Raw genomic sequence first — 27,814 nt, forward strand, 5'->3', positions numbered from 1 at the left:
TTCCAAAATGGTGAAAGTACTGTTTATTCCTCGAAAAAACTTTGTTTGGGAAACCGTGCATTTACAATATATTATATAATAACTATTGTCCGTAGATTTCTTTTTACATTTCTGTATCCCACAGAACTTGAAAGATGAAGAACTTGCTTGTGTGAACTGTGACCAATTGAAATTTTATTTTTCTGTTAATAAACATGTTTTTTAATTTTATGAATTTCTGTGTTTGCAGGCTATAATCAAAATTATAATATAAGATTTTTTGGGTCTGTGCTATACTGAAACCATGCTTAAGGTTTCACCTAAACACAGTGGTTCTCAAAGTGGAGTACGGGGACCCCCAGGGGTCCTTGAGGGGGTTCCAGGGGCCTGTTCCTCAAAAGGTGAATTAGAGCTAAAGCCTGGCTTTACCACCTATCCTGGCTTAATTTAGCCAGGATTAGAGCTGAGTCGGTTCCTCAAAAGGTGAATTATCTTGAAGATTAGTTAAGCCAGTTCACCCTGGCTAAGTTTAGCCTTATCCGATTCCTCAAAAGAGAATTGAAGCAAGCCTAGCTTAGTTACCATGGCAATTTAGCTGTGAAGTTAGCCTGGTCAGGAGCAGGCTAACAGCCAAGCTTTATTAATCCAGTGCCTTGTTCTTCAAGTTTTGTGAAATAGCTGTTAGTCCAATGACTCCAATCATAAACCAATGAGTTTTTCTACACTTATTCAATTCTTATGCGAAAATCAAAGATCTACAAGCCCGAAATGTTTTTGTCTTATGGCGGCCGGGGGTCCCCGGCCCCCCATGGACCCCCGCCCCCGTGGACCCCCGTATACCCCAGACCTCTGTTGGGGGTCAACGGGGGTCCGGGAGTACACGGGGGGCCCGGCCCCCCGTGTACTCCCGGACCCCCGTTGACCCCCGTGGACCGTGGACCCCCGGCCGCCAAAAGGCAAGCTTTTCCCTTGTAGATCTTCGATTTTAGAAATTTGAAATTAGAAAATTATTCTAAGTGTTTATAATTATAATTCCAACATTCACTTAAACTCCTTATGTTTAAACCTAACTGAATTATATATTTATGGATTTGTATATAAATTAATTGCATATTTTTGGACAACTTGTGCATTTAATTTGTCGGCAATACTTTGCCACGCTTTCTCCCTGGATCTATATTTATTGCGGCCGTGTTTCCTTTCTTGCTTATTATAAATTTTACTTCCTTGTAAGATTCCATGAGCTGCTGCAGTGCTGCTGTTCAGCCACAGAGAAGAACACCGCTCTGGTTTTGGGCTCCATGATTGGTCAAGTTCAAGGATTCTGCTATCGACTTTCATGGTCTTTTATAGAAATAAGTGAAGCCTGGCTTCATTATCCTGGCTCGACACAGCCTGGCTTGACAAGGCCTAGCTCGACAAAGTCGCTCCTTTTCAGCCTGGCTTGGCGTTCCAGGAACCGAATAAACCAGGCTATACGGACCCGACTTTGTCAAGCCTGGATTTGACTTAAATCCAGGCTTATTTAATTCACCTTTCGAGGAACAGGCCCCAGGTCGTCCCCAGCCAAATTTGTACGTTTTAACTCCTTACACAGGGCAAGCTTACAGCGTGCCCTGCGAGCTTGTATATCCGCTATTTTTGAACAATCTGTAACACAAATGTTCTCTTCTGGGGGTCCCTGGTAGCCTGGTAAACCACCCGGTCGCGGAATTCAATTTCATTTTCATTCAGCAACCTGAAACCTTCGCTGAAATCAAATTAAATGCGATTTGTCCCTGGCACAAAACATTTTCAGATGGGTGTCCGCGGCCAAATACATTTGGGGGTCTTTGACGCGAAAAAGTGTGAGAACCACTGTATTAAACAGAATAGTGTTTCACCAAATTGATTATGTATCAATAGCTATCTGCCTGAAGTGGGCGGACGCCAACCTGCTTCCGGCTTTTTAGGAGTAAAAAGGCGTCCACTTCACGCAGATAGCTACGCGAGACTATGCAGATACAGGAAGTAAACCGGAGATGGTGTGTCTTGCCGATTTTTGTTGCGCGAGTCTTGTTTTTTTTTTCCAGGACTTTCAAAAAGCGTTAAGCATTGGTTCTCAAAGTGGGGTCCGGGGACCCCCAGGGGTCCTTGGGGGGGTTCCAGGGGGTCCCCAGCAAAATGTGTTAAAATAGCATCACACACTTGCTATGATTGCTATTAACTACCATTAACTATAACTACCATAAAGAACATAAAGTAAAGCAGCCTAAAATGATTATGTCAACCATAGAGTTAAAAAATAAGGATGTCAACCAGGCAGGGGCCTGTTCCTCAAAAGGTGAATTAAAAAAGCCTGGCCTTAAGCCAAATCCAGGCTTGACAAAGTCGGGTCCGAAAAGCCTCGTTTATTCCGTTCCTCAGACGCCAAGCCAGGCTGAAAAGGAGCAACTTTGTCGAGCTAGGCTATGTCAAGCCAGGCTGTGTCCAGCCAGGATAATGAAGCCAGGCTGAATGGGCGGCGATTCGCCGGCGACGTATTTCTATAAAAGACCATGAACTCGAGCGCAGATTCCTTGAACTTGACCAATCATGGCAGCGGGGAACAAAACTCGAGCAGCGTTTTTCTCTGTGGCCGAACAGCAGCAGCTCATGCAAGCATATGAGGAAGTGAAACATGTTATCAACAGAAAAGGAAACGCGACCGCAATAAATAGATCCAGGGAGAAAGCGTGGCAAAGTATTGCAAGCACACACTGTGTGTGTGTGTGTGTGTGTGTGTGTGTGTGTGTGTGTGTGTGTGTGTGTGTGTGTGTGTGTGTGTGTGTGTGTGTGTGTGTGTGTGTGTGTGTGTGCGTGTGTGTGTGTGTGCAACGGACGGACGCACGGGACGGGGACGGGGGGGGGGGTGGTGTACTGCGACGGACGGGGGCCGCAACGGGACGGGACGACTGGAAATTGATAATTTAAAATATGCTCCTTATTGACTTACAAAGAGGCTCCTTTAAACCTGTAACTAATAATTTATATATATATTTAAATATATTTATTTATATATATTATGTATATGTATGTGTTTTTATAATATTTTTAAAAAAAAATTAATATATTATCAAACATCTAACAACAATATGAACTATAGTGTTAACAGAGTGACAATGACATATCACATGAGTCATTGTGAAACAATTATGATTCATGGTCACACACTATTTCAGTAATATAATTAAATTGATTATATCTTATTGTATTTATTTCATTTTATTTGAATGCAGGGTCATTAAAATGAGTCCATATACAAACACATGTTTTGAATTAACTGTGGAAAAACTTGAAGAACAAGGCACTGTATTAAGACTTGGCTGTTAGCCTGCTCCTGACCAGGCTAACTTCACAGCTAAATTGCCATGGTAACTAAGCTAGGCTTGCTTCAATTCTCTTTTGAGGAATCGGATAAGGCTAAATTTAGCCAGGGTGAACTGGCTAAACTAATCTTCAAGATAATTCACCTTTTGAGGAACCGACTCAGCTCTAATCCTGGCTAAATTAAGCCAGGATAGGTGGTAAAGCCAGGCTTTAGCTCTAATTCACCTTTTGAGGAACAGGCCCCTGGGACATTAGCTGGTATTATAATTTTTTTCTTAATATAAATACATTTGACTACAAAAGGCAAAAAGCCACGTGACTATTAAGTATTTTGGTTTCATGTTGTTGCCGCAACACCTGCTGGCTGAAAAAAGTCAATGCAGGGCTTTATATAGCACTGAAAACATAATTATTCATAGCATATTTTTATTGTGTATATACATTATGTAGATAAATTACTGATTGCATTCTTTCTATGTTGGTGGGGAGATGTAAGGTTTGTGCGTGATGAATCTAAAACTTGCCTTACATTTATAGGAAGGGGGGAAACAATAATTGACAATTATGAATTATGAATTCCACTTAATAAACTTACAATATCACTGGTGTTCACCGTTCACTTAGGCTACGGGGTTGGGAAAAGCCATCTAAAAGTTAAAATGCAATCAAAAATCCATAATTCAAGTTGCACAAAGACGTGTCTTTTCAACAGACGTCACAACAACGCCCAAACGCCGTGCATACGCCTTCCATACGACGTCCGAGTCAGACGTGTGTCGACGTCGTTTCAACCTATTTTTTGCAAAACAGCTGCTGACTGAGGTCTGACTCGGACGTCGTATGCACGGCGTATGGGCGTTGTATTGTGTGTGCCCAGTGGGTAAAGAGATATCTGTTGAAAAGACACGTCTTTTACAACGTCGATACGACGTCGATACGACGTCGTCGCAAAACGCTGATAGGATGGATTACTTTCGCCTTTATCATAAAGGTTGCTGGACAATATATAGAGGATGAAATGCATAATTTATTAAATAATATAAAGGTAATATCAAATACATTGTAAACATAGACATGACGCTTTATTAGCAAGACAGTCTTTTATTATATTATTCCTCATTTCGCTGGTTTCCCCTGAAACCCCTTTACTGTTACAGAGTAGAACTGCCTTAGAATCTCTGCTGATGATGCGGCCATAGCTGAATGGTTAGAGAGCCTGCCTGGCAAGCCATAAATAAACCAGACTTTGTCAAACCTGGATTTGACTTAAATCCAGGCTTATTTCATTCTCCTTTTGTGTAATAGGCCCCTGGACTCAGGGCCGGTGCTAGGCAATTTGGCGCCCTAGACAATAATTTTCCTGGCGCCCCCCCCATTTAAAAATAAGAGCACCTCGGTCTCTTCAAACAGAAAGTAATTCAGAGGACAGGAGCCTATCCTATGTCTGACAGCGCCGCGCCACCGTTTTCTGCCACAGCGCCACCTTGAGCCTGCAAGGCCACTAGGGCGCCCTAGTGGCCTAGGCAACTGCCTACACTGCCTGATGGGTGCGCCGGCCCTGCCTGGACTGGATGCACCGTTGCTCTGATCCGCAACAAATATTGTCGCACAAACACTGTTCAGGGGTCTCTGCCATCAGAATAGCCACACCAGGATCCACATTTTGCCCCCAGGGGCCACGATAGGGACCACCAGGGGCCGATTAACCCTTCGTTGAAAACCATGACATATCATGCATGATACTTGCAGGCTGTCAGAGGGGGTGAGAAGGGTTCAGAAGAATGTAGTATAGATACAATGAATTAAGTGGTATGCTAAGCACCATGGCAAAACAGGTAAATGCCATATTAAGCACCATGGAAAACAGGTAAGCACCATGGAAAACAGCTTAGCACCATAGTCATTAAAGTAGTAGTAATGGGGAAATGCCATTTAGCTACAGTGGAGCCTAGTAACTGCTTATTAGACCCTAGCAACCACAGTTTTACCCTAGCAACCACCTATTAGACCCTAGAAACTGCCCATTAGACCTTAGCAATCAGTTTACCCTAAAAAAAAAACTACATTTTACACTATTCAACACTGTCAAAACTTTTAACACTAACTACTAATACTTAAACACCTTTCACCTTTAAAACCTTTCAAACAACTAATACTTTAACACTTAGAAAACTGTCAATACTCAACACCATCAACATTCTTAGCAATCCCACACCGTTTCTTCAGGAACAGTACTTTCTAGTATGAATTAATATTTTCAAAGCCAGTGTAAATTCAGAAGAAAATAAATACAAGGCTAGATTCATGATTTAAATATTTTATTTTCGTCTTTTTAAAAAGCAAGAATTGTGATAAGAAAAACAATTAAGACCAAAACATGACATTTTCCTATTCGGACACTGAACGAGTGAAAAGGGATGTTCACCCCTTCAACCATGAGGTGAGCTGTACAGTTAAAGTAGTCGGTCTAACGTTAATCAGTAGACGAGAGGCCGTGGCATCAATTACTTCCAAGGTATTTATAATCCCTTGTAAATCCAGGTAATGACACTTTGATCTTGCATGGGAGCCAGCATGTTTCAACCACTTAATACCCCAGCATCCATCCGTACACTGGGGGGAAAACCTTCGCAGCAAAATGGCAGATCTACAAGCTTACAACGCGTCGCTGTGAGCTTGTAGATCGGCCATTTTCAGCGAAAGATATTTAATGTAGAGCGAAAACAGAAAAGCCACTACTATAGAGCCCTGGGGTTTAAGTGGTTTTAAAGCTACAATCCATTAAGTTTTAGGTCCTCTTCCGACAGAGAGGATCTTAAAACCATAGATATATAAACCTAGATACCTCATTGGTACCACTGCACAGTGTAGCTATGACTCATCGCAGCCACCATATTTTGTACTAAGAGCCGTGCCTCCTATAATATGTATGCTCTATGTGTCTATGGAAGCAGTTCTCTCCTGTTTAAAATCATCATAACTCAGTGTATTCTCAACCGATTTCCATGCGGTTTTGGTTTGTTACAAATATCAGACGTAGCTATGTTACGATATAGGATACTTGGTTAAATGAAAAAAGGGGGGTTTTCACACCAATACACGTTACAGGGATAGGTAACAGTAATGGTAATAAAAAAAAAAGGTTTAGTCTCTCAGCCAGGTACATCTATACCAGTGGTTCTCAAAGTGGGGTCCCCAGCAAAAGTAGTTAGCATACATACAAGTTCACAGTAAGTCACTTTGTGCCGCACTGCGCGCTTGTAAATGTGCCATTTCACATTTTAGAAAAATTCTGAAAGATATTGAAAAAGTTTAGAAGATTTGGATTTGTAACAGATCTTCTCTTCTGGGGGTCCCTGGCACAAAACATTTTCAGATGGGGGTCCACAGGCAAATACATATCAATTTGGGAGTCCTTGACTTCAAAACATTTGAGAACCACTGTTCTATTACAACTCAGGCATATTCCTTGCAGTGGTGTTATGAGCAAGCTGCCCTACAAAATATGGCGGCGGCCTTGACATTTCTTTTTCAGAGCATATTTATTTTAATGATCAATCGATTGTTCCGGCTTGGAACTGACGTAGCTCTTATACATTTTTTTCCTTCAAGTTTTTAAAGAAACTTTTTAAATATATTAATTTTAAATTATCATTAAAATCGTAGTGTTTTGCCAATTATTTTGGGGGCCACTTGCCGGGCAATTGGGGCCCAGAGGTTGAGAATCACTGCTCTACCATATGTATTGGTTAAAATACAATTGAATTCATTAAACTAACAATTGTAAGCCTTAAAACCAGCTGTTTTTATTGTGAGCTCTGAGATGTATTGATGTCACAATCTGGACGCCCTTATTTTTCTCTCTTTTATTCTGACTCATTGACAAAGACAATGACTGACAAACAGACAAGACTGGTTTGTTTTTGTTATTTAACTTATTTTTTATCACCGAGTATCCCACACCTACACTATATGTACATGTACAGCACTGACTTGCATAGAAAAATAAGTTTCTCAGCAGATGTTTTTGTTCTCATGTAAACCACAGTTATTATCAAAAAAGAAGTCAATTCTCCAATATAAAAAATGCACCAATAATAAAAGGAATGAATGACCACGTGGGAATTACATAATGTTAGTGGCTGTGTGCACGAGACAAACGCCTGGAGCGCGCGTGGACGTTGGAAAACACATAATTTGACAGACCAAAAAAAGGAATGCAAGGGGAGAAGGAATTCAAGCATGTGAACTCAGAATGCGAGTGTTATATCACATTGGCACAAATTCACATTAGTCGCACTAACATTGAGTTTCTGTTCCTTTCTCTTTTTTTTCGTCTGCCAACAACAGCTGTGTAGAAAGCTCTCTTTCGAGTTTTTATTTCTAACCAGCTTCTAAATCGTCTTTAAAAATACCATGTGAACATTCATAATATATACTTGTACACCTTTTCCATTTGACAAGCTACAAATGGAACTTATGAAGTGTGTGTGTCATTGCTCAGTTGTCCTTGATGTGCATAGTTCAGTCTCTGGGTGAACTTTGTATTGGAAATTTGAGTTTTTTTTTCTGTCAGTGGTTCTCAAAAGTGGGGGTCCAGTGACCCTCAGGGTTCCTTGAGGTGTGGTCCAAATGGACCCTTAACTCATTCAGTGCCAATGACATGTAACACTTCAAAACAGTGTTTTCAGTGTTTGCGCCAGATGGTGCAATGACTTCCGGAGAAGAGTATACCCGGAGATAACGTGATCACAACAAACCCAGCCCGATCTAATGTTAAAGAATTTCTCTGCTTTCTTGTTTTTGTCTGTGTTTTTGGCGAGAGCAAGCTATATTCAACAGCCAATAACTAATGAACGGAGGGTCGCAGTGACACGCTTCCCCCCCCCCCCCCCGATGGAAGCAGAGACACTCCTCCGTATTTGCGACACTCTGTGTGTCGATCGTCCTGGAGCGACATATTATGTGGCTCTTGAAAGGTTAGTAAGAATGCTCAAAAACGCTGGCACTGGCCGACTTATTTAATTCATTAATTCTGGCACTCAATGAGTTAACAGGTCTGTAACTCTTGAGCGTGTACAGATGGAACCAAATAGACCCGTACGGGTCCATTTGGTTCCATCTGTACGCTCTCAAGAGTCATAGAGGTCCTTGAAATTAAAAACTGTTTTGAGAACCACTGCTTTTATTTTCTCTTTTAAACAAAGCTTGTGTGAGAAGAGACATGACCCCCACCACCCGCATCCAGATCACTTGGAATGTGAGGGGGTGTTCGATGCCGACGTCTGTACTATATTTTAGTCCGCCTCCTGGCCATCGCCGGGGGGCCTGGTGATGCGCCGTACGCCCCTCTTCCCCGCGGGGCCTTTGGGCTTGGCGAAGGCCTGCTTGTGCGCGTGCTGCTTGGGGTGGACCTCCTCGTAGAGGAAGTCAGCCGTCAGCTCGTCCCCGTTGTCGATCTCCAACTGACGAGAACAATATGAGGAAAGTTGTGGGCATTTGAAGACGAGACTGTTCAAAGTAACTTTAACTCACAACTTTGTTATGGCATGCTTTTCGATCGCTTAGCATAGCGTAATTCAGTGAGAAGATCGGGAGTAGGTTTTCCTCTGTGCGCAATTACTTAGTTTACACACATATTTATTTATAAATACATTTATTCTTAAATTATTATTTTGCTTTAACAGTTTTTTATTTCTTTTGTCATAAACACACAAATCTTGTCATAAACATACAAATCTGTAACAATAAGAATTAAAAAAATATACATTTATATGTAAGAGAGGGAAGGGAAGGAGGGAAAGGGGAACCCCGCTGTCTCGCCTAATGCGCCATCCACTTAGGTCTCCCCATCAAGTGGCACCTATAAGCTCTCGTAATAGTCAAGGGAAGGGATGGCATCCAAATCGCCATGAAATATAACAAATATTACAGTATAACAAATGTGGTATAGCCTAATGTTTAGAGAATCACAACTGGCTGAAGAGTAACTCATTTTAAGCCAAAAAGTCTTTGGGAATTCGTTTGTACAGGTCTTAGAAGGGCATTCATGAGAATTCATTTCAATAGTTCAGACAAAGGCCCTTTTATATTGAAGCAAATCAGGTTCTGAACTTGGCTATAGGATTTGTAATTTAAAACTTTTGTTTAGAAAAATTGCATTTCATATGCAAACAATGTAATTTAAATTAAAAATTTATTTTCAAGTTATTAATCAAATAACTAACTTTATTTGCAGAATATTGACACAAATTATGTCAGCCTTAATCTATTAGTATTATACACTACAGCAGGGGTGGGAGAGGGCCACTATATTTCCACACTCACTCCAGAGGGCCACAATGCATACTGTCGGGCAGTGTTTTGAGCTTGTAGATCTGCTATTTTTGCTACTTTTGAATTGGAATCCTGATTTTTTTTTTAGCCATTCTTTTATTTGAATCCTGAAAAGTAACATTTTATTTAATTTCAAATGCATTTAGTTATACTTATGTTAACTTTGTGAACTTAAATACAAATACATTAGACCTAAAAAAGACAATAATATTTGAATACTACCGTAATTTTCGCACTATAAGCCGCACCTGAATATAAGCCGCAGCAGCTAAATTGAATGATTTGTACATATATAAGCCGCACTGGACTATAAGCCGCGGGTGTAAAATCGATGGATTTAGGAGGTCCCCTAGTGGCCGTTAGCTGTAAAAATCCATAGATAAGCCGCACCGTTATATGAGCCGCAGGGTCGAAAAATGGGAAAAAAGTTGCGGCTTATAGTCCGAAATTTACGGTAGTCATTAAGCTACTATAATATAGACTGAAGTAATTATAGCGGGTCATGTTTGCAATTGTAACAGCTGAAATCAATAATATATCAGTATTCCGATATTAACCTGCGGGCCGCATTAAGTGAAGGTGGGGGCCGCATGTGGCCCCCGGGCCACCAGTTGCCCATCTATGCACTAGACTACAGTATACATTTTTCTCTTTTTGTTACATACCTTTTTCTCAATTTCCATGCCCAGATTACTTTCTACCATGTCGATGAGAGGGTTCTTGCAGCTGGAGTAGAGCATCCTCTCCCTGATGCTACAGCTGTACCCAGGCATGGAGTATATGAAGACTGCAATGGAAAGCACAAAACACCATCAACTGTAGAACAGTGCTTCTCAAAGGTTTTCAAGTCAAATAGGCTCCATGCACAGCAGCCATATTGGGAATGAATTGGGCCCCTTCCTTACTTCCTTCACAGGTGTTACCAATAATACTAGTAATTAAGGCTCTGTTCCATTTAGTGTGGCACAGTGGTCTTCTTATTTTCAAGGACCCCCATAACTCGGAGAGTGTACAAATGGAACCAAATGGACCCGTGAGGGTCCATTTGGTTCCATTTGTACACTCTCAGAGTTACACGCCCACCATAAGGGGCCATTTGGGAACCGAAATGGAGTGTTTCTAGTGAGCCAACATGCACAATATCAGCACCCTGGACAGAATGGAACAGAGGCTTCATTAGCACCATTGGTAACACCAAGAGGCCCAATTTCTTTCCAAAATGGCTGCTTTGGCCACGGATCCCCTCCATCTGAAAAAGTCTGGTGCCAGGGACCCCCAGAAGAGGGGATGTACAAGCTCGCAGCGCGGCACAAAGTGAACGCGCTGTGAGCTTGTAGATCTGCTATTTTTGGCATCCTTTGAGAACCACTACTGTAGACCATTTCAGGCTGTAGACATTCAAGCCTGATTTATACTTGGACGTACGATGGCGTCCTGTGCCGAAAACAGCAGATCTACAAGCTCATAACGTATTACGCTGCAACGTGTTGTGAGCTTGTAGATCAGCTATTTTCGGCAGGCGACACGGTTATACGATGGAATATAAATTAATCAGAATACAGCTGCACTGAATGTTCCAACCTTTATGAACATCCGGTCTGTAAACATTGCCCTGGTAAATGATTAACCCATCAGAGAAACAGCTGTTGGTCAGCAAGCTAGCAAACAAACAATGTCCACTGATTTCTGTATCCATTAGTTAGGCCATTAACCCATTAAGATGTATTTATTTATTCTGGCAGTGAATGAGTTAAGACCGGGAACGCATCGGTGTCATTTTCAGATTTCTTTGGCTGTAAAAAAAATTGCTTTAAATATATATATATATTCAAAGATTTGCACACATTTTCACGATTTTTCAAAAATAGCAGATCTACAAGCTCATAGCTTGTAGATCTGTGCCGAGCTATGAGCTTGTATATTTGTGTATTTTTGAATAGCCAAAGTATAAAATAATGGTTAAAGTGGTTACACAGATGCGTTCCCGGTCTTAATGGGTCAAGCCATTGCAAAACTATCATAATGCAGCCGTCTACTGTACGCATCTCTGCCTTCAACTCAATACACTATCCCCATCTAATCACAACACAGGGTCATGAAACCTCATATATTGATCTGTAATTCAATATCTGACATATGGTGCAATTTGGTTGTGAAAGGTCAAGGAGGTGAATTATTGGATACAGGAAGAGTGGACACCTCAATGTGAATTGGCCATTTCTTTCCAAAATGTGGCGAAAGTAGAGAATAAAAGTATGCTTTGGAAAATGGTTTGTACATGCAGGTTACGTCATTATCAGACCTAAATTTACCCTTCGACTTATTGTTTATGCCATAATGACTGGCTATCCACAGGTTTTGTGCAATTCGTAGCAATTGTTGAAATATTATGCCTCAAATGTCAAATGTTCAAGCATGCTCAAATCATGTATACAGTACTTTACCTTATTTCGAACCATTTTCCAAAGCATATTTATTTTGTTACATTTCGTACAAATTAACACCTCTTCTCAGGAGGCCACTCTTATCAAGTTTTGAGCCCTTTCTGGTGGTGTAAACAGCTAGCAACAATAAACTGTAAATGGGCCCTATTTTGGGGAAGCAGGCAAACCTGTGCAAAGATCAGTCAACGGAATGGGTCATGGTGATGATGGACAAACATTATATGCAGATATAATGCCATTTAAAGGTGCAATAGCATTTGGTAGAATAAACAAAAGTGGCTCCATCATGCTATAAGTATTCTACTGTGAAGCCGAGCATGTTTAGCCTGTGTATTGATGCTTCTGTGTTCTCCAACATTTCAGCTAACACCCCTGATGTCATTGTTGTTAATGAAAACCATAGGGAGGTGTTCATTCTCGAGGTAGGCTGTACTTTTAAATTACAGCTTAGAGCCTTCCTAACCAAAGTGCTAAAATAGCATCAGCTAGAGCAGACCATCTCACAGCTAGGCTACAGATGTAAACTTTTAGTTTTTATCTTTGGTAGCCTACGGCACATACAGATGTTGATTGTGAGGGGCCTTCAAATGGCCAGCCTCTCCAAAAGGAGGGCCAAACGGTTAGGTACTGCTCAGTATCAGCTATCATAGGAAGCCGCTGAATTTGGAGGAGGCGTTGGATGTTATTTATCCATGATTTATGTCTGCTGTGTCTGCTAGGTATGTCAACTGTATAGTATGTAACAATATTCTGCCGTATAGGCACTTTGTAACTGGCTGTTGTCCTATTGTCTGACTGCATTGGCAGTGTTTATGTCCTTTGTACAAGGCATTATTGTAGTTCTGTTTATGTGGACATAAATGTGTGTGTGTGTGTGTTCTGTTTATGTGGACATAAGTGTGTGTGTGTGTGTGTGTGTGTGTGTGTGTGTGTGTGTGTGTGTGTGTGTGTGTGTGTGTGTGTGTGTGTGTGTGTGTGTGTGAGAGAGAGAGAGATGTTTGATGAACCATGGATGAACTGCACAGCAAATTATGTTGTATGACAATGTGCACTGCAATGACAATACAGTTGAATTGAATTAGTCTACTCTCCACTGCACAGTGGTGAGATGGGTTGGATTAGGCTGCCTGGATCTATTATCAATGCCGAGTGTTGCAGATGGATTTAACCATGACTAAATCGAACGACTGCTTTTCATTTCCTTTAAGAGCAGTGCACTGCACTCAGTGCAATGATGCGGTACAAAAAAACCTTGGAACCTTAATTGCTCCAAAGAGCAAACTGATGTCCTTGTGAGAGAGATGCAGAGTCATCATCAACAACTAATCCACAGAACCCCAAACAGCCCGCCAAGAACAGATCATGTCAAATTAATAACAGATGCCGTTTTTTCCTCAGTCGCTTTGGGTACATTTCTCAGATCAGAAGTTTGCTTTCTTTTGAACAAATTGCAAATCCTCTGGCACAATCATGCAACTTATTATGTACAATTGTCTGCCGTTTCCTACATAGTCAATTGGTTACGTCATGTTGATCAAAAAATGTATTGGCCGGGGATTGAACCCCAACCTCACAGTCTCAGGGCAGACACTCTTATCATAAGGCCACTGAGCGAGTCACCTTTGTGCTATGCCAATGATGCCGTCACCAATTACAGTACAATCTCCCACATACAGCAAAGCCTATATTTCAGGGAAAGTGCAGCCGTGTGCATTTTCAAACATTACCATAGTTTACGTCAGGAAATACTGCAGAGTAGACTTATTATACTGACAACATGACTAAGCATTTTGACTCTCAGGTTTGTAAACAATGACTTATCATTCTGACGGCACCGACATAAATATTTACTTTTGAGCTTGAGAGGATATTGAGCAAGTTACAGGCTTGCGTAGCGCTCCTTGTACGAATGGTTTTGAGAAGAGCACTTACACTTTTGCAAATGTAAAGGACGATTCGAGAAATAAACCTAAAGTATATTTGCATACTGCTGTCTTGGCGATGACGTTCATGCATCTGGCACCGATACAATGAGAAGCATTTCTCAGTATAAGAAATGGTTCACTGGTGTCTGGACTCTGGAGACAGCCTGTCACAATGCGTAATAATCCATCTAGTTGACCAATCAATAGGCCTTTTTAGGAGAATCCTAGATCGATATATACCTTCAATATTCTCAGTAAGTCATGATGCACAATAGTTTTGTTTACTCAAGTATTTTTCAAAGTGAAACGGACCAAGAATAACATACGATTAAGCAGTCTTGTGTGATTTTAGAGACGTCTATCTGTGTGTGCCTCCGCACACTAAAGTGACACAAATGGCACAAAATATGTGCGCCTTGCTCTATATGCAACATAACACCTACTACCCATCTCCTCCCAAATTGGGCCCTAAAATCCCAACAAAGTGGCAGCTATGAGACTGTACTCAATAAACACCATCTTGGATTATCTCATGGGTAAATCTATTGTTCACCTGTAGACTCCAAGTAGTCGCCTTCGTGGGAATGTTTGTAGAGGAAGAAGTGGTAACGTGCAGCGTCTTTGGGAATTCTTTTGGGCAGGTCTTTCAGCTCTGTCGGGTCAGTGTTGGTTAACCTAATCAGCTCCTTTTCCACGTCTACTTCCTGTTAAGAAAGGAGGTGACAAGTTGTAAATACAGCCGACTATTGATGACAAAATAAATAAAACATCCCGTCCCTGTCGCTCATGCCCCCTCAACATAAAAACGTAAAAATGAAGTGGAGAAAAAAATACTATTTCTTCTGTCTTCTGCATTTTATGAAGAGTGCTTTAGTGACCAGGCAAAGATCACAACTCCTAAACAGGGTACTGAGATGAGGCAGTCACAATTTCTAGAGTAATTCCCTTGTACCAAATCTGATGCATGTGACACAAAACCCCTTGAAATTCAATGAAGACAAAGGACGACGAAACTGAGGAAATGAGGAACCAGTTTAGTCTGTAAACAACGCCTGACCAAACCCTGACTCAACAAAGGGACAATGAACTGTTTTGATTTCTCAAATCAGAAGAAGGGTGATGGGTAGAGTTGAGAGTTGCAGATTTTCTGTACTCTCCGATTGTATTACATGTTGGATGTCAGTATTTACTAATGTAGCTGTGTCAACATAACAATTTGGGCATTTAGCAGATGTTCTTAGCCAGAGTGACTAACAAAGAGTAATATAAAAGTAAATGACATGAACCCCAGTCAACAAATGACAGGGTAAATGTAATTTCCCTCTACACAAAATATCTTTGCCAAAAATAGCTTATCTACAAGCTCACACTTTCGCCAGAATGTTCACCTATTATGACATGCCCAGAATTGGGACACTATGGTTCATGTGGTTAACACATTATGTGAACAAGTAACCCAACATGCATCTGTAATAGTGTTGCACTGACCACCAAGACACAATCCTGTACAACAGGGGTCTTCAACGTTTTTCAGGCCAAGGACCCCCTATCTGAGAGAGAGATGAAGCAGGGACCCCCTCTGTATTGTATAAAATTGTGTTTCAGATTAAACTGGTCTGCTCTTTTTCCCCTCTACACCTATACCTCTTTTCCAAAAATAGCCGATCTACAAGCTCACAACGCCTCGCAGCGCCTCGTTGATCTGCTATTTTTGGCTAAAGTTCTCCTCAGAAAGGGGACGCTAGTGTTCAAGTGGTTAATGTAAAAAAATCATATCACACAAATATTTGGCGGCCCCCATGTAGTAACTCTGAGGACCCCCTAGGGGTCACGGACCCCCTGTTGAAGACCCCTGCTGTACAACATTATAGTTTCAGAATGGTGAAGACGCAGGCTACACCTGTTTATTTCCCTGATGAGTTTACAAGCAGTGACTCACAAGTTGTACGTAGTTGACGTTCTTGTCCCTGAAGCGTTCCAGTGCCTCCACTGCGTCACCGTGCATGGGGAAGGCCACGCCCTGGAGGGTCTGCTGCTTGGTGTCCACGCTGATGTCCGTCTGCACCTGAACACACACACACACACACACACACACACACACACACACACACACACGTACATCAACATTTTAGGAAGGTGATTTTTATAAATGCTATTGAAACGTTTTGGGCAATTCTTAACCCTAAAGGCGAAGATGGAAGCACACATTGACGCACAATGCGTCAATGCGCTGTGCGCTTGTAGATCTTCTGTTTTCGGTGCATAACACTGGCACAAAACAAAGTATAAATCAGTCATAAACACAGTACAAACACACACACACACAAACACAAAAAGCTTATTATGCACACCATGTGTCACATTTTAGTTGTGCATTCAACCTCTTGGATTCAGTCATAGGGATGTGACAAATCAATGATCCATCTAAAGTGTCGCATCTCATGTGATGAATGTTTCATTTATACTCAGTGTCGAGCAGTAACGAGTTACTTTTAATATATTACTGTAATATTATTTTACCCAGTAACGAGTAGTGTAAGCCAGGTATTACTCTGCCAAAACAGTAATATTATACCATATTACTATGTAAACAAGACCAGGAGACCTGGTTCTGCCAGACCCAGACTTCACATGACGTGTCAGCCTGTGTCTATGCCCATCTATGGACGAAAGGGGGACAGACTTTTATGGCTGGGGCCTAAGGACAATGTGACCAAAACCTGTTTTTTGCCCATGTATGGAGAAAACAGGTACAAAACATGCCCATGTATGGACGAAAGGGGGACAGACTTTTACAGGTTGTCCAGGACAGGTGTGTCCTGGACAATTATGTCCAGGACACACTGACAAACAAATATTTCATGATTCTCTAATAAATGTATGCAGATGTGAACACCTGCGTGAATTGGTGTTGTTCCACAATGGTTTGTGTTGTGTGTGACAACTGTATAGAGCTCTGGTCAACTTATATAAGATGATGCACACATCCAGGAACAGACATCTAGACATCTGTTGGAGATATATGAGTGGCTGGAAGAGATAGATAAAGAGAGGAACTCAGAGAGACAAGGACACATACACACAGAGAGAGAGAGCGAGAGCGAGAGCGAGAATGTTGAGCTGGACGTTGCCCATGAAAAGAGATGCGGTGCATCCGGAAAAAGGACCAAAGTCACACTTGCTTTCTTATGCTGCTGTGCCGGCGGGGGACAATGTGCATTACTTCGGAGGGTACTTTGACGGCAAATCTTACACCATGGATCAGATTGATGTGAGCGTCTTCAACACAGTGACTTTACGCTGGATGAAGCTTCCCCCAGTGACAACTAGAAGAGGAGGAAGACGTCCTCTTGAGGTTCCCTCCATGCGCTTTGGCCACACGGCTGTGCTGGTAGAATCTATCATTTACATCTGGGGGGGTGTAGTGAATTGTAAGAGTATAAAGTATGCCAACGTCCCCTGGACTACCGTCACAGGGGATTACTGGGACAACGTTCTTTATGCATTTGATGTTGACACCCACAGATGGTTAAAGCCGGAGATTTCTGGGTTTGTTCCTGCATCGAGGACCGGCCACTCAGCCTGTGTCTTGGGGAAGGTCATGTATATCTATGGTGGATACAACAAGGTGACTAGATGCACTAATGACATCTACAAGTTGGACACCTTTACAATGGTCTGGTCTTTAATTAACACCAGATGTACTCCGCCACCTGCATCAGCAATGCACTCTTCTACCATCATTGGAACAAAGATATTTGTATTTGGGGGCCTAGGGGGACAGGGGAAATACTACAACAACATCAGTGTGTTTGACACAGAGACCAACAGCTGGCTGAACACACCTTCTGCACAGCTTCTTCCAAAAGGACGCTACAGTCATTCAGCCGTTGCCTACAAAAGAGAGTTGTACATAGTTGGTGGTTCCATCACCGGTCTTCCATCCTCAGTATTGGATACATGGTCTGATGATCTGTGGAAGTTAAACTCTGGTACATTCTCCTGGAAGAAGGTTGAGCCCACGGGGAAAGCCGCTAATTGGAGTTTTGGTAGGTGGTGTAGCATGGTGGGAGATCGTGTCATCGTCTTTGGAGGATACAGAGACCATGCACAACCCGACTTACAGATCTTAGACTTAAGTCCTAGTCTGAAGACGTTATGCAAACTAGCAGTTATTCAGCTCGATCTGGAGCAGGCTGGACTCCCACACAACATCAGGTGGGAACTGGTAGCCATGACAACAGCAACAGAAGAAAAACTATAATAACAGAAAACACCTTAAAAAGAAAAAAAATCACACCCAGTGTGAAGTGGGCGGTGTGGTCACAGTGGTCATCACAGTGATGGAAGTTCACTTAAAGAAAAGTAATATTGTGGACCAACCATTGTACACCCCTAACTTAAAAAATCACACCCAGTGTGAAGTGGGCGGTGTGGTCACAGTGGTCATCACAGTGATGGAAGTTCACTTAAAGAAAAGTAATATTGTGGACCAACCATTGTACACCCCTAACTTAAAAAAAACCCATAAATGTGTGTTTTTTTAAGTGCATAGTCCTATTTATAGGGCTATTCACATGTGTCATGTTTCACTAGCCAATCACAGTCCTGAATAGACTGTGATTGGCCAATCACGGTGCAGGGTTAGGGGGGTACAATGGTGGCCAATCACAGCGCAGGGTTGGGGGGGTGCAAACCTCACATATAGGGGCGGTTTCACCGCCCAAAAACATACATTGTTGACACCCTCGTGCGCTGCCTGATGAGCCAAACACTGCTGCGCTGAATAGGTTGATCAAATTGTTTGACTAAAACTGACAGGACTCTGATCCTCACTGTGTGGCTGCTCTCCTTGCTGAAGGATCTCTCACTCATCGGGCGGTAAGCGATCATGCTCCACTCTTTCCCTGTCGAACATGTATACGTATTTTTGATAAATTACCTGATGGCCTGCGTTTTCTGTCTCCTTTGTAGCCAACCTATGTGAGGGCCTAAACATCTACGTTACAAATCCATTGTTTCTGAAAAGCCCCGTTTTGGGAAGAACTTTGGAAGACCTGGTTCTGCCAGACCCAGACTTCACATGACGTGTCTATGCCCATGTATGGACGAAAGGGGGACAGACTTTTATGGCTGGGGCCTAAGGACAAAGTGACCCAAACCATTTTTTTGCCCATGTATGGAGAAAACAGGTACAAAACATGCCCATGTATGGACGAAAGGGGGACAGACTTTTATGGCTGGGGCCTAAAGACAAAGTGACCAAAACCTGTTTTTTGCCCATGTATGGAGAAAACAGGTACAAAACATGCCCATGTATGGACGAAAGGGGGACAGACTTTTATGGCTGGGGCCTAAGGACAAAGTGACCATGCCCATGTATGGACGAAACAGGTACAAAGCCTCATGTAAGCCAGACCCCCTGGGTCCGGCAACAAAAATAGTACCGCTTTATTTTATAGCCTTTTTGGCTGATTGGACTATCATTCCAAAAACATTGATTCAGTTCTAAAAGGAGCTGGCTAAACAGATTGTGTTATTGTACATCTCTTTTTTGTTTTTGTGGATCTACAGTATAAGCTCACAACGCGTCGCTCGGCTAATTTCACTATTCAAAATAAAAATAAAAATAAATGGTTTTGGACATATAGTCCATGAGCCAGAGCCCCAAAATTGAGCAATGATTATCGAAAGAGTGGGCAAAACCAAACCTATATTAAATTGTTCATAGGGTCAATACGAGTAAATAAATATATGATAACCTTTCCACAGGAGCAGCTTTTTCATAGTTATCACACATTTTGTTATTTTCCCCATACGTACATGACAGGTGAAAAAATGACAACATTTTAAAAAGAGTTATCATAATGAAACTTCCCCAGTTGATTACTTACAAGAAGACAATGATTTATCGTATTACAAGTTTTCTGAAATTGTATATTTAGATATGCAAATTAGGCATTTAGTCCATGAGCCAGAGCCCCAAAATTGAGCCAGATATTGAATATTCGCTTGTTAAAAACCTTTGACTCCAACATCTTAACAAAATGAAATAAGAATGTTCACTCTGGCTTTGTCCAATGTTCCAAAGTAGATTCTGGAAAGTTATGCAAATTCAGGCATATTTTCCTAATGCCTAATTTGCATATTTAAATATACAATTTCAGAAAACTTGTAATACGATAAATCATTGTCTTCATGTAAGTAATCAACTCATTTCAAGTTTCATTATGATAACTCTTTTTTAAATTTTGTCATTTTTTCACCTGTCATGTACGTATGGGGAAAATAACAAAATGTGTGATAACCATGAAAAAGCTGCTCCTGTGGAGAGGTTATCATATATTTATTTACTCGTATTGACCCTATGAACAATTTAATATAGGTATGGTTTTGCCCACTCTTTCGATAATGAAATCTTGTCTGGCTCATGGACTAATACAAGGTTTCTGCCCGACAGCAACAATGTTCTGCACCTAATTCAAAACAAACAAAGCTGTACAAGCGAGTCATGTGTGTATATTTGGACAAATGAGACGCCAACTCCAGATCACCTAGAAAAGGGGAAAACAAGGCGTGGGGGGATTACATTGATGGATTGCTTCTATTTTTAGACCACTGACTGCACTGACTGCAAGTTTCATGCTAATCTGCCCATATTCCTTTGAGACGTGTGTTGTGTTGCTCTTTACATGCTATTTTACATTGGCACACTGACCTTTCTTTTTACTACTCAGTTTATGTAGGCTATATCTGAACAGTAGATGCATTCACATTTAAATTGCTATTATTTTAATGTTATTTCATATGTTGCACAAGAGACTGCAGAACGCTGATATTTGACACAGAATACTGTACAAGATCATGTTAATATTACAGCAGCCTGGAAACCAGATGAATCTGCCAGAGCTAAAAAAATATATTAAATATGCAGTGAATCGTGATATTAGTCTGGCCATGCCAGGCTAATATTACAGCACCATTCTTGTATGAGTGCTTTTAAAAAGTGCTAGAAATAAACTGTAGATTTTAAACATATTTAGTTTTACACCTCTTCTCCTTATTTAATGCAACTAATGTCGGGAGGAAGCTGTAGCGGTTTGCTGGGGTAACTGCCGGGGTGCCAGTCAGAGTCCCAGTTTGACAAAAAGGGTTAAATAATAATAATACCAACAACCGTACAAGGGACTGACAAAATATTATGTCAACCCCTGAAACAAACAATAAACACACAATACCATAGAAAATCATAAAGAAAATACACACACAGAGTAACTTGTTTGCCAACAGTGTGTTAGATTGATTCCCCACAACCCCCCAGTCAGTGTTCAATACAATATCACAGTTCCAAAGGTAATGTTACAGATCGAGCGAATGTTCACAGGCCAAGCAACGCCACAACAGATCAAACGAATGTTCATTAACGCAACACCGTAGCACAGATCAAATTAAACGTTCATTAAATGTCCACCTCCGCAGTAAAATAAACAAGTCAGTGAAAACATTTGCACAAAATCATTTCATCCACTCTTTTAAACCTGGTGTAAACTTTGGCCTAAGGGTGATACTAGAGGAAATGCCATGGGGTCAACATCAGCAGGGGTCATCCTCCAGGGAGCACAAGGTGCACAATAACATTAACTGCACAGTAACTTGTTTTTTGACTAAAGTCATGGACGGACGGACAGACGGATCAACTGACTGACCAACAATGCCATACTTATAGAGCTCAACAGTGAGGTGACGGAAGTAAAAAAAATCCAATTCATTTTCTGCATAGAGGATTTTATTATCGGCTATAAAGTCGTACCAATCCAAGGTAGACCTGTGTGGAGCTGTGTGGTACCAGGAGCTATGTGGTTGTAAAACGATGCCATATGCCCAAGTAGAAGCCACACGTCTGTATGCAATCAATCTAGTTTTAAGAAAAATATGTTTCATTTGCGATTTCATGGAGAAATACTACACTACCCACAAATTACAATCCTATAGTGTAGCAGCAACATCTCTCATTGGTAGAACTCACGGTACCATGGACATGCTAGATCCCAAAGCTCAGAGACACAGTCAAACATCGCAAGCAAAAATCACTAAAACTCAACAATATTTTACAACACTGTAAACAATATATACACTATAGGTTAAATTTAAGAAATAAGAAGCAGGATCTAAGCTTAACGATCGTGAACATTTGTGCAAATCTTTGAATATATATATTTTTAAAGCGAACATTTGTAACTCAAATCTTTGCTTCTGGGGGATTCTACAAATGTCTTCTAAATCCTAACAGTTTTTTGAAAAAACATATGTTGCTATAATTAGTGGTTCTCAAACTTTTTCATGTCAAGGACCCCCAAACTGATATGTATTTGGCCGCGGACCCCCATCTCAAAATATGTTGTTCCAGGGACCCCCAGAAGCAAAGATTTTAGTTAAAAATGTTCGCTTTAAAAAAAAAAGAAATATATATATATATATATATATATATATATATATATATATATATATATATATATATATATTTAAAGGTTTGCACACATTTTCACGATTTAAAAAAAATAGCCAAAGTATAAAATAATGGTTTAAGTGGTTACACAGATGCGTTCACGGTCTTAACCCATTGAGACCTGAAGCCGATTCTACATGTCTCCTAAATCTCAACAGTATTCTGAAAAACCTATATTTCTATATCAGTGGTGCTCAATCTTTTTCACGTCAAGGACCCACAAAATTATATGTATTTGGCTGCAGACCCCCATCAAAATATTTAGTTCCAGGGACCCCCAGAAGCAAAGATTTGAGTTAAAAATGTTCGCTTAAAAATATATATATATATTTTCAAAGATTTGCACACATTTTCAGGATGTTTCAAAAATAGCAGATCTACAAGCTCGTAGTGCGGCACTCGGTGCCGCGCTATGAGCTTGTATATCTGCTATTTTTGAATAGCCCAAAGTGTAAAATAATGCTTTTTAGCTCAAATCTAAAAATGACACAGTCCCAGGTCTTAATGGGTTAAAATATGTACAGTCTTGTACCATATTTTTTTTTACCTGAATCAAATTATAATTATATAGTTATATGGTCATGATTCATGACGTAGCTGGTTGGCTTGATTCCAGGCAGAGGCTTAGAACTCTTTATATAAGGATTTTCTGAAACGTCTTTGGGGGAAAATAATGAATGGGAAATTCACTTCCGGCACCTAAGCGTGTGGGTGATCACTGCTGAGCTCTATTGCACACACAGACAGCAATGATGAAAGCCCCTCTTCCTTTCCAGCAGAGCAGATTAAAGGTTTATACGATCTTCCTTCAACAGCTGCTCAAGTGGGAGGAGAGCGAGCAACATTCAACAACTTCCTGTTTTTCCTGCCGAGTTTGATTGGCTCCATTTCTGGAAAGGGGCCTCGGCTTCTTGAACTACTTCCTTTTATGGTATGAGACGGTTCTTGTTTATTTGTGTGTCAGACTGGCATGATTTAGCAATTACAGCGAGTTGTTGTTCCCTTAACCAATTAAGACCGGGAACGCATCTGTGTCATTTTAAGATTTCTTTGGGCTATTAAAAAAATAGCAGATATACAAGCTCATAGCACGGCACCGAGTGCCGCGCTATGAGCTTGTAGATCTGCTATTTTTTGAAAATAGTGAAAATTTGTGCATAAAAATAAACGTATGTTGCTATAATATCAGTGGTCCTCAAACTTTTTTCATGTCAAGGACCACCCAAAATGATATGCATTTGGCCGCGGACCCCATCTCAAAATATGTTGTTCCATGGACCCCCCCAGAAGCAAAGATTTGACTACAAAAGTTTGCTTAAAAAATATATCTTAATCAAAGATTTGCAAACATTTTCACGATTAAAAAATTAAAGCAAATCTACAAGCTCATAGCGCGGCACTGTGAGCTTGTATATCTGCTATTTTTGAATAGCCCAAAAATCTTAAAATGACACACAGATGCGTTCCTGGTCTTAATGGGTTAAAAAAAAGGATGATTCACTTGATGACTCGTTGATAAGATGTAGTCTCCCGTAATAAGCCTAAAGTCTCGATGATCAAAAGCTTCTCTCTCGCTTCCCTTCTGCTGAATTGCACACAGCCCAAGCCAATGAAGCCATCAACACTACACATGAGCTGAGGGTACACATAATTTTGCATCTTAAGCAGAACCACACCACTGAACAACAAGCGCTCCCTGGTCTTGTTGATGCGATCAATCGCAGGCAAAGCTCAATGACCTTGTCCATTATTCGTGTTTCGCTCCCTGCACGATCGATGCCAAGTTGACAGTAAGCACTGCTGTACTTAACGTCTGTACCCTAGCGCCCCTTTTCCTCTAAAATTCAACCCAGGCAGGTAATTTCCTCTTTTCTTGTGATAACATTGTCACCCACTTTGACTGTGAAGCCATCGGCCTTGCTGAGGTTTATTTTGGACCCAAAGAGGATTCAGTTTTACCCAGGTGTAAAGATAGTTTGTTATCAGTGAGCCAGGTGCAGTTCAGAGCTAAGGGCTTTTTCAACCTGTAATTTGTCCTTGCGGCATGTCACAATAGGTGAACTTTTGGCAAAACTCGCAGGTCTACAAACTCACATTGTGAGCATATTTTCAGATAATATAATTTGGTGTAGAGGGACAAAGAAGGGGGTCAAATATAGAGCCTTGGGGGACCCCGGTCAAGTATACAGGGTTTAAGAGGTTAAATGCAGACTTAAAAGTCCAGGTGATGAGTATCTCATTTCCGTATTGTGACATTATTTCCGAGTGAAACTGGACAGGCAGGCAGGACAATTTGAGAGGACTTTTGAGAGAATGTTGAAAAGTCATAACAAACTGAGAATTACAATTAAAAAAGGTGATGACGGGTGGGTGTCATGAAATAATTAGCTGGCATTTGTTTGTCAAGACTACGTATGCATGTGTCATTTTCTTTTACAGAAAGAAAAAAATGATTGGATTTTAATATAATAGGGAAACAAAGTAATAGATTTTTGGGGGGAATATATGGTACACAATCTGACCGGTTATGTGATCGAAAAGCATTGAAAATGCATTTTTCATTTACTTTGTCATAATATGACAAATAGTGAAAATAGCTGAGCTACAGCTCAGGCTAGTGTGTCTATAGCACTGGTTCATAAACTATAGTATTGCGTACAGTTGGTGTTACGCATGCTCCCCTCTAGTGGTACGCAGAGGAATCTCCCAAAGATTGAAATATGAAATGAAATCAAATGTAAAAACATAATACATTAATCAAATTCAATTTAGATTTGTTTTAATAGTTCTGCCTAGAACACCAAAATATGGATGCCAGGTTGAAAGTGGTAAAGTAAATTATTTTCTTTACAAATAAAATAAATACATAACAATAATAATTTCTCCCTAACATGTTAGCACCGGTCCTGGAGTTTTTATTTAAAAAATAAACTATTATTTCCTCCTTGAACCCTTGATGTTTTAGGTCGATAAAAAAGAAGGGAACATTCCTAGATTTTAAGGGCGTCTCTGCCAACAACCTCCCGCTGTTCTCCCACATCAGCATCTTTGCACCATCATGTGCTTTGGTGCCAGGAAAGTAGACGCACCCCTGCTGCTGCCCTGGAACATTCATCACTAACCCCGTGCCCTCATGCACACTGCACTGCTTCAATAAGGTCTACTTTAGACACCGATATTCTGCATCGTCTGATTCATATACTGCATAGGGTTTACTTAACATTGGATACTGATGCACTGCACAGCCTTCTGTATAGGTCTACTATAGACTCTGATATACTGCATCGTCTGATTCATATACTGCATTGTTTCTATATGGTGCACTTATATTAACCCATTAAAGACCGGGAAAGCATCTGTCATTTTAGATTTTAACCATCATCTTATAGTTTGGCTATTCAAAAATAGCAGATTATACAAGCTCATAGCGTCACGTGGCACTGAGCTTGTAGATCTGCTATTTTTTTTTTCAAATCATGAAAATGTGTGCAAATCTTCTAATAATATGTTTTTTTAAAGCGAACATTTTTAACTCAAATCTTTGCTTCTGGGGATTCTACAATTGTTTTCTAAAATCCTAACAGTTAAAAAAAACGTATGTTGCTACAATATATAAGTGGTTCTCAATTTTTTTCATGTCAAGGGCCCCCAAAATCATATGTATTTGGACCCCCATCTCAAAATATGTTGTTCCAGGGACCCCCCAGAAGCAAAGATTTGAGTTAAAAGGGTTCGCTTTAAAAAATATATGTATATTCTTGACTTGCACAAATTTTCACGATTTTTCAAATATTTCAGATCTACAAGCTCACTCGGTGCCGCGCTATGAGCTTGTATATCTGCTATTTTTGAATAGCCAAAGTATAAAATAATGGTTAAAGTGGTTACACAGTTTTGGCCGGTTTGAATGGGTTAATACTGATCCACTGCACTGCTACTGTAAGGTCTACTATAGATACTGATATACTGCACTGTCTGATTCATACTGCATTGTTCCTATATATGCTTTTACGTCTTAATATTATACAATGTAGATTAGATACTGATATACACACACACACTGCACTGTGCTGCACTGTTTCTATAAGGTTTACATTATATCGTTGCGGTCGGGCAGAAACCTCTTATCTCCGTATTCTAACTTTGGTCATACTACAGCGTCAGAAGCAAAGAAGCAGATTTTCAAGCTCGAAACGCGGCGCGAAGCGACGCGTTCGAGCTTGTAGATCTGCTACTTTTGCGGTTTTTGAATCTGAATCCTGAAAAGTAACGTTTTTTGGACATACTGTATGAGGTTTCTACCCGACAGACGATATAAAACAGATTAGATGCCGACAAACTGCACTGTTTCTATTAGGTTCACATCAATGTAGATTGTATACTGATATATGTACTGCAACTGCTTTTATTAAGGGTTTACATGGATACTGACATACTGCAGCACTGTGTCTAGAAGGATTTACATCATATATAATGGAGATGATATTTGGAGCCAAGACACTGTCTTTGCAGTGACCTCTCTGGTCAGGACCGTTTTATACCTTCCTGTATTTCAAAGCTGAATCAGAGAGAAGGGACACGTTCCAGCTCCTAAGCTTTATCATAATGGCTTTGAACCCCCTTGAGAGGCACCACACCCACAATCTATGACCTCATTTCCTAGTGCTCTATTTACAACAATGATTTAACACTGTCTGTGTGTGACAGACCGTGCCATTGATGTGCACAACAGCCATTAACCACGTTCAACATGTTGGGCATGTGTCATTAATAGGCGAACAATGTCAAGACGTTTCAAAGATTTACAAAAAAGTCAAGTTCAAAAAGATTGGCTTTACGAGTCTTACGACTAAGTATATGGCTCTCAACAACTTAGACCGCTGCATCCAGGGGACATTAGCCAAACATTGTGTCTATTTTTTACAAAGAGATTTGGTGTTGAAAAAGCAATCCGAGATTCCGAGTATAGTTGTAAGTAACAAGTCCGTTTCACTGAGACTAGTGGTTAAGGGCTTTCACTCTTGCATGAAGAGCTAAAAAGGATGTGATGTCAGACAGCAGAGGAAGTGTCAAGTGTATGTGTGGGTGCGTACGTACGCATGTGCACGCATGTGCGTGTGTGTGTGCACGTACCTGGTTCAGTTTAATCTGCCTCAGTTCTTCTTCTGCAGCAGTGAGGGGCAAGGGAGCAGCCTGAGCGGTCAGATGCTTCTTGTAGCCGCTGAGAGACACATCGTCCTGGAAACGGTCATTACAAACACAATAACTCATGTGCT

The 27,814-nt window shown here is 40.8% G+C and overlaps 2 protein-coding genes across 2 annotated transcripts in view; one reads left to right on the forward strand and one right to left on the reverse strand.

Annotated features, from left to right (window-relative positions):
- The window catches only part of irak4 (interleukin-1 receptor-associated kinase 4), a 14,975-nt gene extending 14,766 nt beyond the window's left edge, over positions 1–209 (forward strand). Inside the window, exon 11 of the mRNA XM_080437651.1 lies at positions 1–209. This exon is cut by the window's left edge and continues 933 nt beyond it. The gene's annotated coding sequence lies outside the window, so the exon portion shown is untranslated.
- Positions 210–5,628: 5,419 nt separating this feature from the next.
- twf1a (twinfilin actin-binding protein 1a) overlaps positions 5,629–27,814 on the reverse strand; it is a 29,488-nt gene continuing 7,302 nt past the window's right edge. Inside the window, exons 5-9 of the mRNA XM_080438573.1 lie at positions 27,672–27,776; positions 15,972–16,097; positions 14,586–14,736; positions 10,329–10,450; positions 5,629–8,792 (exon numbers count right to left, since the gene is read on the reverse strand). Coding sequence (XP_080294699.1) covers positions 8,625–8,792; positions 10,329–10,450; positions 14,586–14,736; positions 15,972–16,097; positions 27,672–27,776 — 672 coding nt within the window. The 3' untranslated portion in view covers positions 5,629–8,624. The remainder of the gene's footprint in view (positions 8,793–10,328; positions 10,451–14,585; positions 14,737–15,971; positions 16,098–27,671; positions 27,777–27,814) is intronic.

The sequence above is a fragment of the Gymnoscopelus braueri genome (assembly GCF_963280865.1).
Source record: "Gymnoscopelus braueri genome assembly, chromosome: 9".
NCBI lineage: Eukaryota > Metazoa > Chordata > Actinopteri > Myctophiformes > Myctophidae > Gymnoscopelus > Gymnoscopelus braueri.